This window comes from Hirundo rustica, chromosome 27 (genome assembly GCF_015227805.2).
Source record: "Hirundo rustica isolate bHirRus1 chromosome 27, bHirRus1.pri.v3, whole genome shotgun sequence".
In the NCBI taxonomy this organism is placed as follows: domain Eukaryota; kingdom Metazoa; phylum Chordata; class Aves; order Passeriformes; family Hirundinidae; genus Hirundo; species Hirundo rustica.
The window spans coordinates 4477206-4495171 of NC_053476.1; the positions used below are offsets into that span (position 1 = coordinate 4477206).

At 49.7% G+C, this 17966-nt stretch overlaps 2 protein-coding genes across 7 annotated transcripts; one reads left to right on the forward strand and one right to left on the reverse strand.

Moving 5' to 3' along the window:
- The first annotated feature begins 635 nt into the window (after positions 1 to 635).
- LOC120763691 (E3 ubiquitin-protein ligase RNF113A-like) lies at positions 636 to 6649 on the forward strand. Its single transcript, XM_040087188.2, has 10 exons — positions 636 to 762; positions 1116 to 1192; positions 1312 to 1416; positions 2373 to 2480; positions 2721 to 2830; positions 2993 to 3099; positions 3608 to 3697; positions 4290 to 4383; positions 5201 to 5307; positions 5707 to 6649. The coding sequence occupies exons 1-10, from the start codon at positions 663 to 665 to the stop codon at positions 5784 to 5786; spliced, it is 978 nt and encodes a 325-aa protein (XP_039943122.1). The 5' UTR covers positions 636 to 662; the 3' UTR covers positions 5787 to 6649.
- STRADA (STE20 related adaptor alpha) lies at positions 6625 to 17570 on the reverse strand. 6 transcript variants are annotated; one of them, XM_040087183.1, is made up of 13 exons: positions 17510 to 17570; positions 17111 to 17168; positions 15844 to 15901; positions 14921 to 14949; positions 11734 to 11836; positions 11135 to 11256; positions 10910 to 11018; positions 10671 to 10794; positions 10090 to 10261; positions 9406 to 9510; positions 9017 to 9258; positions 8447 to 8489; positions 6625 to 8066 (listed from the first exon to the last, which is right to left on the reverse strand). In XM_040087183.1, the coding sequence occupies exons 2-13, from the start codon at positions 17120 to 17122 to the stop codon at positions 7914 to 7916; spliced, it is 1272 nt and encodes a 423-aa protein (XP_039943117.1). In that variant the 5' UTR covers positions 17123 to 17168; positions 17510 to 17570; the 3' UTR covers positions 6625 to 7913. The 6 variants fall into 6 exon arrangements, with proteins under 6 accessions (XP_039943117.1, XP_039943116.1, XP_058279648.1 ...); XM_040087182.1 differs by having other exon boundaries at positions 17087 to 17168; positions 17510 to 17565; XM_058423665.1 differs by lacking the exon at positions 17510 to 17570 and adding an exon at positions 17439 to 17482 and having other exon boundaries at positions 17087 to 17168.
- Between the last annotated feature and the right edge of the window lie 396 nt (positions 17571 to 17966).

Genomic DNA, 17966 nt, shown 5'->3' on the forward strand with positions numbered 1-17966 from the left:
CTTAACACAATCTCACAAATCCTGGAAAAAGGCTTGTGTTCAGAAAGGCCTCTCCATCCTCCCAGCTGTCACCAATCCTATTGCACAGAATCAGCTTGTTTGTTAGCTTATTAATTATCCTATTTGCTAGACTTTTAGCAGTAGTAGTGTTCATCACGGGGCCAGGAGCAAACTCATGTGAGAGAAGACTTTTCTCTGATGGTGGAACCTCACTGTCCCTTGTGCCTGGGCTCACACACGTGTACACACACATGTACACACCCGCCTGCCCACACTCAGCCTACGCAGGGCAATGGCCAGTGCCGGGGGTCCCGCCTGTGCCCACCCGGGGCCGGGGTCTCAGGACCCAGCGGCGTCCCCCCGTTGCCTTGGAAACCCTCCGGGCCTGCGGGAGACGGAGGGGAAACGGCGAAACAGCCCCCTGGCCGGGCTCAGGGGGAGCGGGAAGGAGCAGGAAGGCCCGAGGGAGCAGGGAGGGAGCGGAACCGAAGATGCGGGAGCGAGGATCGGGAATCGGGGTCGGGCACGGGGAACAGGCCCGCGGACCCCCGGGACCCCCGGCCCCGCCCGGGGCGCTGAGCCCTCCGCGCCCGCAGGGGGCGCTGCCCGCGCCGGCCGCCGCGGGGCCGCTCTAGCCCGCGCCGCGCTATCGGTGGCGCACCATGGCGGACCAGAGCGCCGTCTGCAGCTTTGTGTTCAAGAAGCGGGTCCGAGCCGCGGGCAGCGGCCGGCGGAAACGGCCCGGCAGCGACCAGGAGAGGGGTGAGCGCTGTGGGGACCCGGGAGGCGCGGGGAGGCGGGATGGTGCGGTGCGGTGGGGAGGCGAGGGAGGGCCTGGTGCCGCCCCCAGCGCTGCCCACACCGGGGGCTCGGTTGCTCTCCCCAGCCCCTGTGCGTACGGGGACGGGGGGAAGGACTCCTGCAGCTGTGTCACAGGGGGGTTAGGTTGGATATTAGAAGGTTCTTCCCCTGGAGGGTTCCCAGGGAATGGTCACGGCCCCAAGGCTGCCGGAGCTCCGGGAGCGTTCGGACGGCGATTGTTGGGTCTCCCGTGCGCGTCCCCAGCCCGCCGAGGGGACCCGGGCCGTGCCCCTCACGCCGGGCTTTCCCCGCAGAGAGCAGCGGGGACGAGGGCAGCACCGTGGTGCGGAAGGAGCGGCGGCGGGACACCCCCAACCCCATGATCCAGAAGGTAAGGGAGCCCCGATGGAGCGCCCGCTCCATCCACGGGTGCCTGCGGTGGCCTGCCAGGCTCAGCCAGGACAGTGCTGGAGCTTTTCCTCCCCCGTCACTGCTGTCCCCCCACCCCAGACCAGGCGCTGCACGAGGGAGAGGCCGGAGTACGCGCCGAGCAGCAGCGAGGATGAGGATCCCACCAAGGACATCGGGGTCACCTACAAATCCACCAGGTCGGCGGTAAGGACGGGCAGCAGGGGACCTGGGGTGTCAGCTCAGGTGGGGCTGGGGGTCCCACTCCTCACAGACAGAATCTGAACATGGGATTGGACATTCTTTTTATTAATGCACCTCCCTGTCCCCTCCAACAGCCAAGCACCTTGTGCTGGGTTTGTCCTGATAGTCCCTCCCTCCACGGGAGGCCATCAAAGGTTGGCCTTTCCCTCTTAGAGGTGGGAGTTAAAACTCCAGGATGCCACTGGACTCGCCCAGCAGTGCACAGATTTTTCAGGAGAGGGAGCAGTTGGATCAGGTTTGCTCAGCTGTTGGGTTTGTGTTTTCAGTGTCAGACCATCTTTGGCTCCCAAGGGAGGCAGCATTTGGTTTGCCCAACCTCCTGGAGGGAATGGGAAGGGATGGGAGGAGGTGACAGCTTTGGGACTCCCCAGGCTTTTGGCACCTAAGTTGGATTTGTATTTAATTGAGGCTGGCTGTAATTATTCTCTGGTTTCTGTGCAGCTGTTCTCAAAGATGTGATAAAAGCTAGGAATAGTTATCTGTTCAGTCCAATAAAGAGGGATCTAAATCAGATCACTGCATTGAAACTGAATTTTGGCCACCCCCAGCTGGGTCAGAAGCTCAGTAACATCCTGTGTGTGGGCAGGAGGGCCCTGTGATTTAAATGTTGGACATGGGTGAACTGAGTGGGGCTTCCAGCTGAGCTGGGGCTGAGTGTGAAGGAGTAAAACAAGTGTTCCCTGTCTGCAGGCTAAAATTTGGGAGCAGTGGGGAATTAGCACTCTGGCCTCTGCACACTCTAGGCTGGAGCCTGTGGTGAATTCTCCCTAGCAAATGCCGAGGGATAAAGCAGGGGTGTCCAGGTCTTGCTCTGTGACAACTCTTCAGGCAGCCAAGGAGCTCTCTGTCTTGTCCAGGTGTTCCCTCCACTCTCGCCACAAGTTTTCCTTTCTTTTCAGAAACCTGTTGGCCCAGAAGACATGGGAGCCACAGCAGTGTATGAACTGGACACGGAGAAGGAGAAGGACGCCCAGGCCATCTTCGAGCGCAGCCAGAAAATCCAGGAGGTGAGTCAGCCTTGCTCCTTAGGAACTCGTGCTCTGCAGCAGGACAGCCTGTGCTTTACTCATCCCCTTCTGCACACCAAGAAGAGTTAGAGTCTCATCTTCCCTAGAAGGTTCGAGAACCCTTGTAAATAGGGGAGTTTTGTGGTGCTAAGGAAGGCAGGGTGGGAAGGAAGAGTGGTGACAATTCGTCCATGTCATGAAGCTCTCCTGATCCTTAATCATCTCTTCTTGCTTTCCTAGGAGCTGAGAGGGAAGGAAGACGATAAAATTTACCGTGGCATTAACAACTACCAGAAGTATGTGAAGCCCAAGGACACGTCGATGGGAAATGCCTCTTCAGGAATGGTCAGGTGGGTTGGGATGAGCTTGGGGCTCAGGCACCATGCCAAAGGCAGCGTTCGGGGCTGGAACTGTGCCGTCACTGCCAGTTTCTGCCTGGCTGGTGTGGCGTCTGCCTCTGGCCCTGCTCCAGGGCTGCTTTGCAGCCGGGCTGAGCCCTCTGCCCCTTTCAGGAAAGGCCCCATCCGTGCTCCGGAGCACCTGCGGGCCACGGTGCGCTGGGACTACCAGCCCGACATCTGCAAGGACTACAAAGAGACCGGCTTCTGCGGCTTCGGGGGTGAGTGCCGAGCGCCTCGTGTCTGCAGCTGGGCACCAGGTGTGCAAAGGGGTCCAGGCCAGCTGTGACCCCGTGTTTGGGGTGCTGAGGCTGTCACAGAGCTGTGCAGAGCTGTTTGTGTAAGGCTGTCATTCATGCTGGCCCTTCTGAAACCCCAGGGCCTCTAATTAGTGGTTACAGGAGTCCTGGGAGGGACCCCTGGGATGTTCCAGTGACCCACATCCTTACAGGTGTTGTGTCCACTGAGACCATGTGAGAGGTCGGTTTTCCTGTTATCCCACTTCCCATAACTGCTGGAACTGTCCCTGTGGTGCACAGGGGATGATCCTCACAGCTCGTCAGCACTGAGGGATCCTGTACCTGCTCCAGGAGCTTAGTGCTGCCCTGGAGAAGGAGCAATCAGATTTCTCCTGCAGCACAAAGCTCAGACTGCCCTGGAACAAGGTGTCCTGGTAACACCCTGCCCTCGCAGCCTGTCTCTTATTTCCTCTTTCTTTGTGTTGCTCAGACAGCTGCAAATTCCTGCACGACCGCTCGGACTACAAGCACGGCTGGCAGATCGAACGGGAGCTGGACGAGGGTCGCTACGGCGTCAACGGTACGGCCCCTGTGCCCTGCCAGGGCTCTGCTCAGAGCTGTGCAACTTCTGCTGCAGCATCAGCTGCGGGCCACTGACCACTGCCAGTGCTGAGCAGAGCTGCTGCTTTCACACAGCTCCCCCTGGAAGGTTCCCTCTCTGAAGGGGAGCACTGCTGTGTGTGGAGCTGGGGATGTCTGGGATCTGTCACTCTGGACGTAGCTGTGGCCCAAAGCTCATGAGTGCTGCTGTGCAAATGGGGGCTGTTCTTAGCTCAGTTGGAGCCAGAGCTTGGTGGCAGCTGGTTTGGAAGAAAGTCTGAAAAACAGGAGGGGGCTGGAGGATGTTTCTCTTTATAGCAGTGAGTGGGTGAAGTAGAAAAGAATTTTCTCCTGAGATGAGCAACAGGCCTGCTGGTTCATTAGCCCTAATTATAGCACAGTCCTACACATGTAAATGACATCAGCAACACCCAGATGCCAGAGCTCCATTGTTTCCAGCAGAGATTGAATCCCACCTGCTGTGCTCTCCCCTTATTTATTATTTCATGCCCCACATGTGGGCTGGCCTGGCCTCTCTCTCACTCCACTCTGGTTCACTTTCTCCTCTGCAGATGACGAAAACTACGAGGTGAGCAGCGATGAGGAGGACATGCCTTTCAAATGCTTCATCTGCAGAGGATCCTTCAAGAACCCTGTGGTCACCAAGTAAGTGGTGGTTTGGCACGAGGAGCCACGTGTGTGCTGTCAATCCAGCTCACAAGTCATTCATTCACTATGGAGGCAAAGACAAACCCAGCCCACGGGCTGTGGGTGGAACCTGCTTTTGTTGTCTGCCCTGGCTTTCTGGTGGGTGGGGGAATCCTTTGGGAGCCAGGGAGTCTCATAGCTGCATCTGGAGCATCCCCTTGGAAGCACTTTTTAGCACTTTTTAATTTCCACAAATGCTGCCTCATCAGCAGCATCATCTTTCCCCCTTAACCTGGAGATTTTGTTCTGATGCCATCATTCCTCCTGGACACTGAATGGCAGCTGCACTGCCTGAGCAGAGAAATGTGAGCGTGGGGAAACCAGGAGCTTGGCAGGGATGAGGAGGGGGCTGAGGACAGCCCTTCCTCACTCTGAATGCTGTCCTGCTGGCACCTGTGTCTGGAGGAGCTCACTGGTGGCTCTGCTGTCGCTGCACATCAGTGAAGCAATGCTCAAACACCTTCCACAGGGACAGGGGTGCAGAAGAAGCTGTGCCTGCAGCTCACTTTTATCTCTCTTGGGGAACCATAGAGTTGCCAGGCAGTGGAAGGGGCTGCCCAGGGAGCTGTGGAGTCTCCATCCCTGGAGGTGTCCAAGGAACAACTGGATGTGGCACGCAGTGCTCTGGGCTGGGTGACAAGGTGGCGCTGGGTCAAGGTTGGACTCGATCGTGGAGGTTCCTCGATGTTCCTGTGACCAGCAGTCAGTAGTTTGTGACTCCAGGACACGGTGATCGTGTCTGGTGACTTGCAGTGACCTCTGTGTCTCCCTACAGGTGTCGGCACTACTTCTGTGAGAGCTGTGCCCTCCAGCACTATCGCAAATCCCAGCGCTGCTACGTCTGCGACAAGCAAACCAACGGGGTCTTCAACCCTGCCAAAGGTAACGGGCACCTGTGGGAGCACCTGAGCAGCAACGGCACCAGCTCCTGCTGGACCTTCTGGTGTTCACAGTTCCTGGCAGCCAGCAGAGCCCAGTTAGTGTTAGGAAATCCTAAATCACGGTTGCGACATGAGCATCTGTGCTCGCCCAGTGAGGAACCTGGGGAGTGACTGGAGAGGGAAGGGGGTTGTGCCGTGGGAGCAAAGGCAGCAGCTTGTGAGGGAATGACTGTCACAGCTCCAGCGTGGACTCAGCAAACAGGGAGGGCTCCAAGCTGAGCCTCTGTAGGCAGGGGATTTTTGGTAGCTGCCCTGGTCCTGGGTGTTCACAGGACCCCTGGCTCTGGGGTGAGGCAGCCCCTGCACCTGGAACCTCAGTATCCCTGTTCCTGTTTTTCAGAGCTCATGGCAAAATTGGAAAAACACAAAGGGGAAGAAGAAGAGGAGCAACAGTCAGACCATGAAGAGGACCCACAGTAGCAGAACATTTTGTACATAACCAAATAAAGCTTTTGTAGGAGAACAAAAAATACCAGAGCTGTAGCCAGGGCTTGTGTATCCAACCAGGAGCTACCGAACGGTGCCCACCTGTGCTGGACTCCATCTTTGCTGCCCTGTGGGGGCACAGGGCAGGACAGGTAAAGACTCAAGGGCTGTGAGCAATCTGCTACCCCCAGGACACCCAAAGGCAGCTGGGGAAGGAGGGTGAACGTTCAGTAATGTAATTGCTGCTTCTGACCATGGCGCTGCTGTTTCACTCCCTGCTGCTGTGTAAGCCTGGAACAAAGTTAATTTAAGCCCCTGAACTTTGGGCATGGAGCAAGCTGCAGGGATGAGAAATAAGAGCTTGCATTAAGTTCATGCTTCACCCTAAAAATGCTAATTCATGGGAAAGCAAGCTGGAGCACTGCAGGTACTGGGCATTTGTTCCCTCCTGTCTTGGTTCCTAGAATTCAAGGTAGGGATAGAACTTCAATGGGCTACACACCTCTTGGATCAGCCCTGTTGGTAAGATTTCATAACAAGCCAGGAAATCAACATCTTACTAACAGTAAGATTGAATCAGAAGCCAAACCTGATCGTAGGGAGGAAGCAGAACTGAGCCTGACCTTAACAAACACCCCTGCAACTGGGAGAATTTTACTGAAAACTTCCAGAAAAGAGCGAGTGCAGGTGTTTGCAGCTTGTTGCTTTAGCTGAAGTACATTTCTGAAGCATGAATTGGTGAGCTGCATGAAACTAAGGAGGTAAAAGCAAGCATGCACAGCCAGCCTGTCCCCCTCTGCAATTCACTCCATCATCCTGCACAGACAGCAGATTTAAAAAACAACTTCAGAAATATTTTATTTGTTTGGGAAAAAAAAAAAAACAACCAAACCTAGAGTAACAAACTTTCTGGGTTCAAGTACAGTTTATAAACACAAGAAGGACCTGTTGCCAGCACCACTACTCCATCAACTGCACCAACACGAGGATTCTCAGTGCTTCAGTAAAGAGCAGATGACCTCCAGCACCCATGGTCCTTGGAAAAAAAGTCAAACTAAAAGCTTTAAATATACCTCCAAAAAAACCAAACACCACAGAATGGGGGAGAGCTGCCGCAGCAGCAGCGCAGAGTCACACAGTCAGGAATCACAGGGAGCAGCTTTTACCTGTCAGTCAGTGAGGGAAGGTAGAACAGCAATGGTAATGAAAAGGGTAAAGTTCAATTCTGTACAGGAGTTGTGAGAGAGAGGATCAGCATGAAAATCAATTTACTTTTCCTCGCTGCCAGGGTCAGTCACTGAGAACAGGCAGGTGAGAGTGTTTGGTGCTGTGAAACCAGCCCAGCTAACACGAACTTCAGCTGGAAGGGGGTAAAAAAGCTGGTACATTGTACAGGCATCCACACTGCTCTGGTGACCCAGGAAGCTGGAGGGGGAGGCTGGAAGGCCCCGTCTGACCTGGAGTTCAGAGTGCTCAGCATTGAGTGAGAGGTCTTCAAAAGCCCTCTCCAGACTGGAAGAATCCAGTGCTGCAGAGGAATGCCCAGTGCAGCAGGAGTGCCTGGAATGGCATCAGCTTGTCTTTGATCTCCCATTTTGCATCACAAAGCAGTGACCACTAATATAATTCCTTTTTCCCCTCATTAAAACTTGCCCTGTGACAGCACCATTACAGGAACTTGACTAGTTCTAAGAGAATGCCCAAAACTAAAAGCTGCCCACCTCCTCTCAACTCTAAGGCACTCTTAAAAGAGCAAGAACCAAAGAGGGCAGGGACATGCAGCCTCAACTGTGAGGAAGCCAGTGACTTTTAGAAACACATAAATATAGAGACCATAACTACACAGACTCAGTCAAGCCCCTCGAGTGCTCTGCCAGTGCTCAGCTGGAAGAATGGGGCCTCTGGGCACCTTCTGGAACACTCCACAGCTCCTTGGGTTGATCCTTTCCCAGCTCACATCCATCCACTTGTATCCAGGCTACTTCTTAAGTAAACAGGCAGTTGAAGTTCCTTCCCAAGGACCTGTAAACTCTTCTGCGTGTAACATTCATCAGCTTTTATGAACAGGACCAATAAATTACAATATCCAGAAAGCTCCTCCTCAGCATAGTCTCTATTTTTCTAGAATTCCCAGTCATCCACATCCAGCTGCTCCAGATTTGATACCAACCCAAAAATGCCACTGGGATCCTGGGGCAGCGTCCCTTCCAAATTGGTGATGGGGGTGACAGGGCGCAGGAGTTCAGGGAGTGCTTCGGAAGCACGGCGCTTGATCTGCACAGGAAGGACAGAATGAGCACACGGGGCTGCTCAGGCGCTGCCCCACAGCCAGCACTGCAGTCAGGAACAGCAGGCAGGAGGAAATGCACGGGGCACCCTTTGGAGCCGCTCAGAACTGCCGAGCCCCAGAACTCAGCAGCCTGCAGGGGAAGAGCTGTTGTGGCTCCCAGATTTAAACCTCTCTTAGATAAGAGATGCCTCAAGAACAGCTCAAGCACCTCCCCAGAGGATGTGATGATCACCACACTGCACTACAAACAGTCAAAAAACTGAATCTTCCCAATCAAAAAAAATTCAGCGACTCAACATCCCCACTCTCACAGCAAGACAAAGCAAAGCACTGTGCTTTACCTGTAGATAAATTAGTTCCTTACCTGCTTAAAAAAGGGGTGACTGAGCAGAGTGCCTGCGCTTGGCCTGTGGAAGGGAGGTAGAAATGAGGGAAGCACACAAGAAAATGAGGCAGTGCTTGAAGTCAGGTAGTGGGAATAAGAAAAGACATTTCTCAGCTACTGGGTATCTCCCTTTTTTCAGCAGTAGCACTGCTTATTCAGCATTTACAATCATGTAGTATTTTATGTAAGGAGTTCAACCTCCTCCTCCTAACCTTTAAGTTTCATACTTGCACCCCCTACATCTGGCCAAGGACACTGCCCGAGCAGTGGTGCAACCCCGAAAATTCTGTCCTGTGTACACACTGCCCTCACTACAGAGAAAAATGATCACTCCCCATCATTGCTCTCTGCTGGCGGAAGAGCAGCCATTTGCAGTGATAGGAACTGGGTAAACACGGTCTCACAGGGGCCAGAAACACAAGTTAATTATTTTCTCCATGTGCAGCACCACTTTCGGAAAGGAAACTCTAAACACCATCTGCTAACTCCCATAGTTTAACCAGCCCTAGGATGGCTCAGGTGGGGAGAGCAGCTTCCACCCGGCTTTACCTGAAGTCGGGGTTCCTCTGCAGGCACTGCTCCACAAAGTTATGGAAGTAGGTGGAGAAGGTGCGGAGGTAGGGGTGCAGGGCCGGCTCCCCGTTGGCCGCGCGCGCGTTGCTCGTGGCCGCGCTCTCCCCCATGCCGTAGTTTGCGCTGGAGCGGGACATCCTCAGGGTCAGCTCGTCGGCAGGAATCGTGGTGGTGTCCAGCAGGCAGGGAACCGTTCCATTCAGCTTCTCCAAGAGCATCTGGAAGAGCAGGGGCACGAGCAACATCACACACGGTGAAGGTTTCCCATTCATGCAGGCAGGACTCTCTTCTGTGTCCACATCCCAGAGCAGGAAAGCAGCTCCAGGTGGAAGATGGAGGACGAGGAAGGAGCTTGCAAACCTTACCTGAGTAGAAGGCATGTCTTTAAATGGGACGTGTCCGTTTGCCAGCTCGCAGGCCGTTATCCCCACACTGTAAATGTCAGATTTTGCATCGTAACCCTGCAGATTCTACATGAAAAGGAAAAGGAAAATTAGCTTCAGGGACTTGGATGCGATTGAATGGGCAACACCCATGATTTGACTGCAAATCAACAAACCCAGATGATTAGAACAGGAACAGTACAAGCCACAGATAGAGTGGTTTATTGTGGTGAGGGTTTTTTGGTTTGTTGAAACACACAGTTAAGGGCAACATTTATGTAACTGAAATCAGCCAGCCTGTGGGGATGGCATCTGCCCTGGGTAACTTGCATCTGATGTAACACTTTGTTAATGAGATAACCCATAGAGGTGCCTACAATTAATCTATTGAGTCAACTGGATCAAATTCTACTCACTTGCCCTGCATCCACCCCTAATCTGTTTCCTTTAGCCGCTCCCCTTCTCTTTTCTTGCTAGGGGGGTACCCTTCCCCTTGCTAGGGGTCTCTGGTTTTAAGATAAAAAGAAAAAAGGACTAGGAAAAATCATCACAGGAAAGCAACTCTGCAGGTTCTCTCATCTCCCACCCTACACCCCTTCAACTTGCCCTAAGAGCTCACAAAGGTACAACACATCACTAAACAAAAGCAGTCTCTTCTAAACACACCTGCTGCAAAACCTCAGGACTGAGCCAAGGCAGCACTTTGATGCTGTATTTGGGGAAGTCATGAACAACCTTGAGTCGCTGCCCGTGGTTGATCATACTCAGGTTACTCCGCAGGCCAGAGAGGTACACCTTGCCATCCACAGAGATCAGGATATGGCTGGCTTTAACACTCCTGGGGAAAAAGGGAAAAACAGTCAGCGTCCCTCAATGCCTAGGGTGATACCTGATCAGCTTCCTACCAGGAAGCTGAGAATCCTAACAACCATCTTGGATGCTGGGCAAAATCAATGAACAGGATTCTATTCATCACCTTTGCAAGTTCCCAAAGAACGTTTCTGGGCGAGGAGAAATGCAGGACTAAATGTTACGGATTGTGATTTTAGATACACAGCGGTTTTTGGGATAAGTTTGCTCCACAACTTTCATGCAGCTCAGTAAGATCAGTCGCTTCCCATGAGTATCAAACTGATTTGCTCCAACAGCAAAGTAATACAAAACTTAACGTGTTCTATGTCTCCTGCTCTACTCTAATTTCCAACAACTTCCACCAGAAAGAAAATGACCAGTGTATTTTTCAATACCTGTGTACGTAGCCCATATGGTGGATGTAGTCAAGTGCCTTCAAGACGCCTTGGAGGATGTAAGCAATGGCCAGTTCAGTCATCCCATCCGTAAAATGGGTACAGATTAAATCTTTGGCAGAACCTAGAAAGAAACGGAACACCACCTGTCAGAACAAAAGCCCCAAGGACACTTCAGCTCCTCAGTTTCATTTCACAGAATGTGAGGGTCAGAAAAAGGTACCCCCTCTGGCACTCACCATAGGCCATGAAAGAAGTCACCACCCACAGCTCATTGTCAGCTATGAAAGTCGCTTTGTACGGCACGATGTTAGGGTGGTTGAAGAGCTTGGAAACATGAAGTTCCCCCTAAAATAAAAGATTTTTTGATTAAATTTAGTAAATGCAGGAACATGACTGCAGTATTGATAGGTGCTGCTCTTGCTGTCTGTCCTCTTCTAAGCTTGTGTGGTGAGTGGTGTTACCTGCAAGAATGTGACCATTTCATTTGTGCAGGCCTCCAAGTTCACTCTTCTGACTGTGACATACTCTCCTGTGGGTTTGTACCTGGCCAGGTTCACAACCATCAAGTCTTCAAAGCCTCTGCCTGAAAGAGAAAGCATTGAAGCTTCAGTAACTCTTTTGAAAGCAGAGAGGAACTGCTCCAGCCCCTGACCCTTCAATAATCTTTACCCTCACTCACTGAAACTACTTTTAGCCTTGTAAAAAAGAGTAATTAATTGTTCCATCAGACGCCACCTTGCTTGGCAGGTATCCCACTGAGAGGGATCCTCCTAGCCAGCAGAATTATCCTGTCCTTCAAATTCAGGACCGAAGCAGAAACAGTGATTAGGAGCATTAAGGACAGGTTTCAGGCTGCTTCTGCTGACTACTGCACCCCCAGCCCCTCTCAAGTGAAAACCTTTAGGACTGGCATCTCATTTTTTACTCAAATGATTTTAAAATCAAAGATGCAGACATCCCATATCAAAAAATAAGCAATCAATCAAGAAAAGGAGAAGAAATCTGCAGAAATTATCTTCTTCACAAAGCAGACACTGATCCTCCAGCCCTCCAGAATTACCTATGATAGTGAGCAACTCATAGCAGCTGCTGTCTGGCAGGAAGTTGCTCATGGTGTCCCTTTTAGGGGAAGAAGCTATCGACTCGGAGCTCGCCTCATTTGTCTGAGGAGAAAAACTGAAGTCAGGTCAGCGGAAATAAAGATCACCTGCTGGAAAAATCATCTGCACCTCATATGATCATACACTTCAAAATAATAGGAATACAGAAGAGGATTTAATTGCTGTCAAAATAATTTTAAACAGTCATTTATCAATTGAAACTCAGGAGATGCCTCATTTCAAAGATCCAGACATCTACGTTACAAAACACGTAACGAGTAGACTGTTAATCACTGTGAGCAAGAATTTATTCAGGAATATTGGATAAAGCCAATTATTATTCCCCAGGACAGCCTAAACTCTGCTTTACAGTAAGTGCCTTTCCTTTATAATGACAAACTTCTGTGCCACCATCCTGTTGCCTGAGCCAAAGGGGAGCTGTTCAGGGCCCTTCTCTGCACCGTGACAGGCAGCGCTCCTGGTTTTCAGCTGCTCACCTGGGATAAGCCCAACCACAGCTGAAGCTGCGTAGCTGAATGGTACAAGAGATGAAGAAAATCAGACACACATGAAAAGAGAAGCTCCAAATGAAAGCAAAAACTGCAAAGCCTAAGTGCTTCTGGGAAAAAAAAAAAAAATAAATAAAAAGGGGGGGGGAAAGCGTCCCCACACCACACAGGGAAGCAGCATTCCCAAGCCTGTCAGCTTTCCCTCACTCCATCTGACATAAAGCTTTCTGCCTTATTTACATGCACTGACATCTTCCCCAGCAGGATTTTGCAGATGATGAACTTCAATGCTCTTTTATACCTTGCAACTCCTTCAAATGGCCAAAGTCACACGGAGAGCGTCCTAACAGGGATTAAAATTTATGTGGTATTTAAAACCGTCTTTAGTTATCTCAAATTTCCGGCACATTAACTCCTCCTGGCATTTGGAACACCAGTGTGATTTTTCCACCTCATTCTTCATCAACTGCAAATGCCCTTTATCAGACCTTTCTCATGGTACATGAAGCAGAAAAGGTTTGTGCCTTTTCCTAACCACGACAGCAGACTCCGATTTTTATTTCCATCACCGAAAGATGAAAAAAACCACAGTGACAGCTAAAAACCAAGGAACTCGCTGTTCTACCCTCAGCCCAGGGTAAGTGCAGTGCAAAGAGCACAGACAAGAGCTTGCTGTAAATTACCTCTGGGTGCCTGAATCTACTTCAGGAGTAAATTAGAGCCACACTTCCCAAGTTCCACCTTTTCAAGCGGCTTTGAACAGCACACTGCCCACCTTTAAAATAGGTGTATTTTCCATCAAGGGAAAAGGCAAAAATTAAGATATTTGGTGCTCTGGTATAATTTCAGCATAGCTAAAACCCCTGGGAACAGCATTCCCAAGATCCTTTCTTTTAGCAAACACTCCAGTGCTGTTTCTTGGCTCAGAACACGCAGCAATTTTCAACTCAGGATCTCAAACTTCTGCTAAAGAAGCCTGTCCATTCTGATCTCAACTGTATCATTCATTACTTCTGCCAGCAATTCCACACAGTCCTGTCAACAGCAAGATGAGACACACAGGCAGAGAGAAACCTCGGAAGCAGAAAGGCACCACCAAGGAGATGGAAGCAGGAAGCTGGGAAGCAGTCATGGAGCGGTGACAGCTGGTGAGACACTGAGCAACACGTAAGTGGTTTGCTTTATTAAAGCCCACTCCAGATAGAGCACAAGCCAACAAAATAGATGCAAAGAATTAAATACATTTTAATCGTGTTAATGGTGTGGCTGTGCAGTAATGGAAAAATACTGTGAATTCCCTATGGAAAAGTCTTCCAGTATGAGGTCTTCACTCACCTCTCCTCACGTTAGCAGTGACCAATAACAGAGTTAATGGAAAAGGAGCTTGACCGGAAATTTATTAACACCATACAACAGTTTAAAAAAAGAAAGTTAAACTGAAATGTCGTTCATGAGATACTGCAAAAAAGCTCCTCAGTGGTTTCACACAGGACAATTTTTGGTGTATGGTCAAAAGCAGCTGCAAAATGAAGTCCCATGTGACAGGTTTTATGGCATGACATTCATTTAGAGCTGGCTTTTGGCTTGGGAGTCCAGTTTAATTGGAGACAGAGTTAAAGGAAATTAATCTTTGAAAGGCAACTACTGGCATAAATGCCGTAACACGATCAGTTGTGTGATGCTTGCAAGGATCTGCATATGCCAAATGACATTCATCTGAGTTAGGAAGAGGGAATATCAGTTTTGTTCTGCTGTCTTCCCCTCCACCTCCTCACTCCCTCCCTCACTTCAGCATAAGCAACAAAAATTTTCCTCCCACCCCCCTCCCCAAATTATGTGCCTTTCTCCACAACCCTGGTGGAAAACAACAGGTTTTTATTTGGATGTATAAAGATCAAAATGAGAATCAGCATAGACAAAACAGATGCTAATCTCAATTTGCTTCCAGCCAAGCATGTCTAACACTCAGCAATTTTTAAAAAGGTGTGAATTTACTCAGTTTCATACAAAACATTCCATATACATCTGCTATTTTGAGCTTTGTTTGTGCCAGTAATTTACAGACAGAAAAATCAACTATAAGTAGCTTGAACTGACACGGTTATGATCAAATCACACTTAATTTGTGTTTGTAATTAGCTTAAACTAGAGTAACACCTGCACACCTGTGGTGTGGGGAGGTGGGGAATCATTTAGATTAAAATACTCTATTGTAAATTGTGCTATTTTATGGGTTACACGCTCATTATGAACCAGAAGTGAGCAATCAGGGCCTGCAGAACAAACATTTTTCAGAAGTTCCATAAAACTAAACTCTTCCTTCCTTCCTTCTCTGAAATATCAGAACTAAATCACCTCAAAAAAGAGACCCATGAGGGGCTTGGGGGAGGAGAATGACAAACAAACTGAAATCCAAGAGATTAGGTTTAAATTTTTGAGGTAACTCCAAGTTATCCCATACAGCTTGAAAACCACACACCAAAATCTCCACTCCAGGGTGAAACCTGTCTCCACACTCGTAGAGCTAAATACAGAGATGAGGTATACAACTAAGATAAAAAGAAAAAAAATCAAACTTCCACAGGGAATAATCTCCATGCAATGAACCACAGCACCACAGCCTGCACGAGTCACTTACTTTTCTCCGAGAGTCACCCGGAGGCTGCTCTGGAGTAAAGAAATTAATTGTTCACCATGTTGTGTTCAACAGATACCCAGTAAAACATAGTTGGAAAACTAAGTAAATAACCCTAGATGACCCTTTTTGATATCAAACAACATGATTGTTTTGTTTTTTACAAAGATATCTAATTTGCACGCTAGTGCGGTAAATTTTCAGGATCAAAGAGATTCACATAGTGCTACTGTTGGTATATTTGACATAAATGTAAGGTGACAATTTTTTGTTTTTATTATTATAACTCTAAATATTAACCTCCTGCTTATTGCAGGGGGGTTGGACTTGGTGATCCTTAAAGGTCCCTTCCAACCCAAACAATTCTATGATTATAAACACATTCAAAGATGACTCTTAAATACAGAAGAAACTATCTAACATTATTCAAAGTAATAAAAATTCCTTTACTCCACCTGGAGGCTCAAAATCTAGACATATTTCCTATGCTCTGTTTTCCATGTCATTGATCAGGAATTTGGCATCCTAGGTGGCAACTTTGTCATGCAGAAGCAGAGCACAAACCCTTCAGCTCCTGCTCCTGGGGAGCTATCAGCAGTTTCAAAATCCGTTTTTACTCAGAAAATGATAATTAACCTCCCCAAATCCACCTTTTGCATACAAAAAAAAAAAAAAAAGTGGTTATGCTAAGCAATACAGAACTAATTTAGTGCTGTTATCAACATGGAAACAATTTCCAAATTACTTCTAGATCTTGGACACTCCCACAATAAATTTCTGGGCTTGGCCAGCTTGAATACCTGGATTTACAATGAGATTTAATCATCTCTTTTAGTGATAAGATATATCTTTATTCCCAAATTACCAAGCTTTACAGCTAAAATAAAACATTTCTAGCCATGACATTTACCAAGAGGAAAACTTACCTCCAAACAGCTCGAACTCTCTTAACCCCTCAACAATGAACTTCTCAGACACCCACCGCTGAAAGAAATAAAAATTCTCCACATAATCAGTTAATCCATCGAAAGAAAAGTTTCTTTTCCCCTTCCCCACAAGAAAAAAAAAAAACCCAAACTTCAACAATTCTACTGTGGCCTGAAATTGATTTGCTGCATCACCAGGGACATCCTTACCTTGGACAAGGATATTCCCTTTTTTGTGCCAGTAACATGCACCCAGCAACCACAAAGGTTAATAGAATTTTAAATCATTCAAGCAAGCTTTTATACATGCACATAAAGCAAAAATAACCAGCATACCCCAACTCCCTCATACAGCCAAATAAAAGCTGGGTTTTGTGGAGTAACAGGTTTGAAATAAATGCTTTCAATATTTACAAAAACGTGGTACCTCTGAGAATTAAAATATTTTGGTTATATAGCTATTGATTGAATGCAAAAGGAGAACATAAATATCCTAAAGCTGTTGTTCTCTTCCAGAATTCACAGCAAGCATTAGGTTGTGCAGAGGAGTTTCTACCACTAATACTGCAGTTCAAATAATATACATATATATACACACACAGGGCACAACAGAATAGATTTTAAGCTTGCAGAGTGTTGATCACTAAGTTAAATCATCAGTCACAAACACTCCCACAGTAGACTTTGCTACTTAGCAAAATAATTTAATAAACAGCTAACACTGCACAGTGCATGGGAGGCCGGCCCTAGAAAGCACCAATGAGTCTTTAGGTGATGATGACTCAAAACTTGGATGCAAGAATAACATTCAAAAGCATTAGAAATGGTTCTGCTGCAAGAAACTTCCTCATTTAGAAGAAACAGAATCAAACAAAGCTGTTGTGTTTAGCTTTGCGAGCAAAGTGAAGGAAAAAAATATCCTCATAAATTGTGATACAGGAGAGGAGGCTGCTTCTTAAAGAACGACTGAAAATAATCAGTATTATGGCCCTTTTTCTTCACTGCAAAGCCCATTACAGCCTCCCTGCACCGCACCCCAAGGAGATAAAAGCGTGTGAGTAATAAAGGCTTTAGTGCAGGGTTTTTAACCAGCGCTGGTTGCATACCGACCCATGTCCTGTACTCAACCCTATAATCACTTTTCCTGCGCCCTTACGGTGCTTTCCAGGCCCGGCCACTCTGCACAAGCGCAAGGCTCGTTCTACCGAGACACGAGGGAAGCTGGAAGGTCTTCAACACTCACCCTAATGCGCTCGGGTTTACTTACAAGGAAAGACATGGATCCGCCGCTGTGGGACACACGCAGCAAGAAAGGGCGGCGACACCTGCGGGCAGAGGGGCGCGTCACCCCCTCAGCGAGCACCGCTCACCGCCCTCACCCCCGAGGCTCTCACCTACCCGCGGCCCGGCAGCCCCGGGGAGGGCCCCGGGAGAGCGGTAACCCCGGTAAGCACCGCTCGGTACCCCCACAAATCACCGACACCCCCAAACTCCCCCCGGGCCCGGCAGTCCCAGGACAGCCCCAGGACAGCGGTAACTCCGGCAAGAGCTGCCCGGAGCCCCTGCAAAGCACCGACACCCTCGGGGCCCCTCACCCGTGCGGGGTCCTCCCGCGATGCCCCCGCTCCACTCCGCCCCCCCGGCCCCTCACGGGCCCCTCACGGACCCCTCAGGCTGCGGCCGCCGCTCACCGGCGGGAGACGCTGCGCGTGACGTCAGCGCGCCGACACCTTACGCGCGGGCGCGCGCATGTGACGTCACCGCCGGCGCTCCCGCGAACGGCGGGGAAGGAGGCGGCGCCATGTTGGGCCCCTCAGAGGGGCTATGAGGCGGCGGCTTTGTGCTGCGCTTTGTCCACATGCAGCCGCGCAGCAGGAAAGAGGCCCAGTGGAAAAGAGCTGGAGGTGCTGGTTGACAGGCAGTGAACGTGAGCCCAGGTGGGCAACAAGGCCAGTGGCAGCTGGGTTGTCTAAAGGTGCGGTCAGCAGGACCAGGGCAGGGATTGTCCCCCTGTGCCAGGCACTGGTGAGGCCACACCTCAAGTGCTGTGTCCAAGTCTGGTACCCTCACTCTAAAAAGATACTGAGGGGCTGGAGGGTGTCCAGAGAACAGAATGGAGCTGG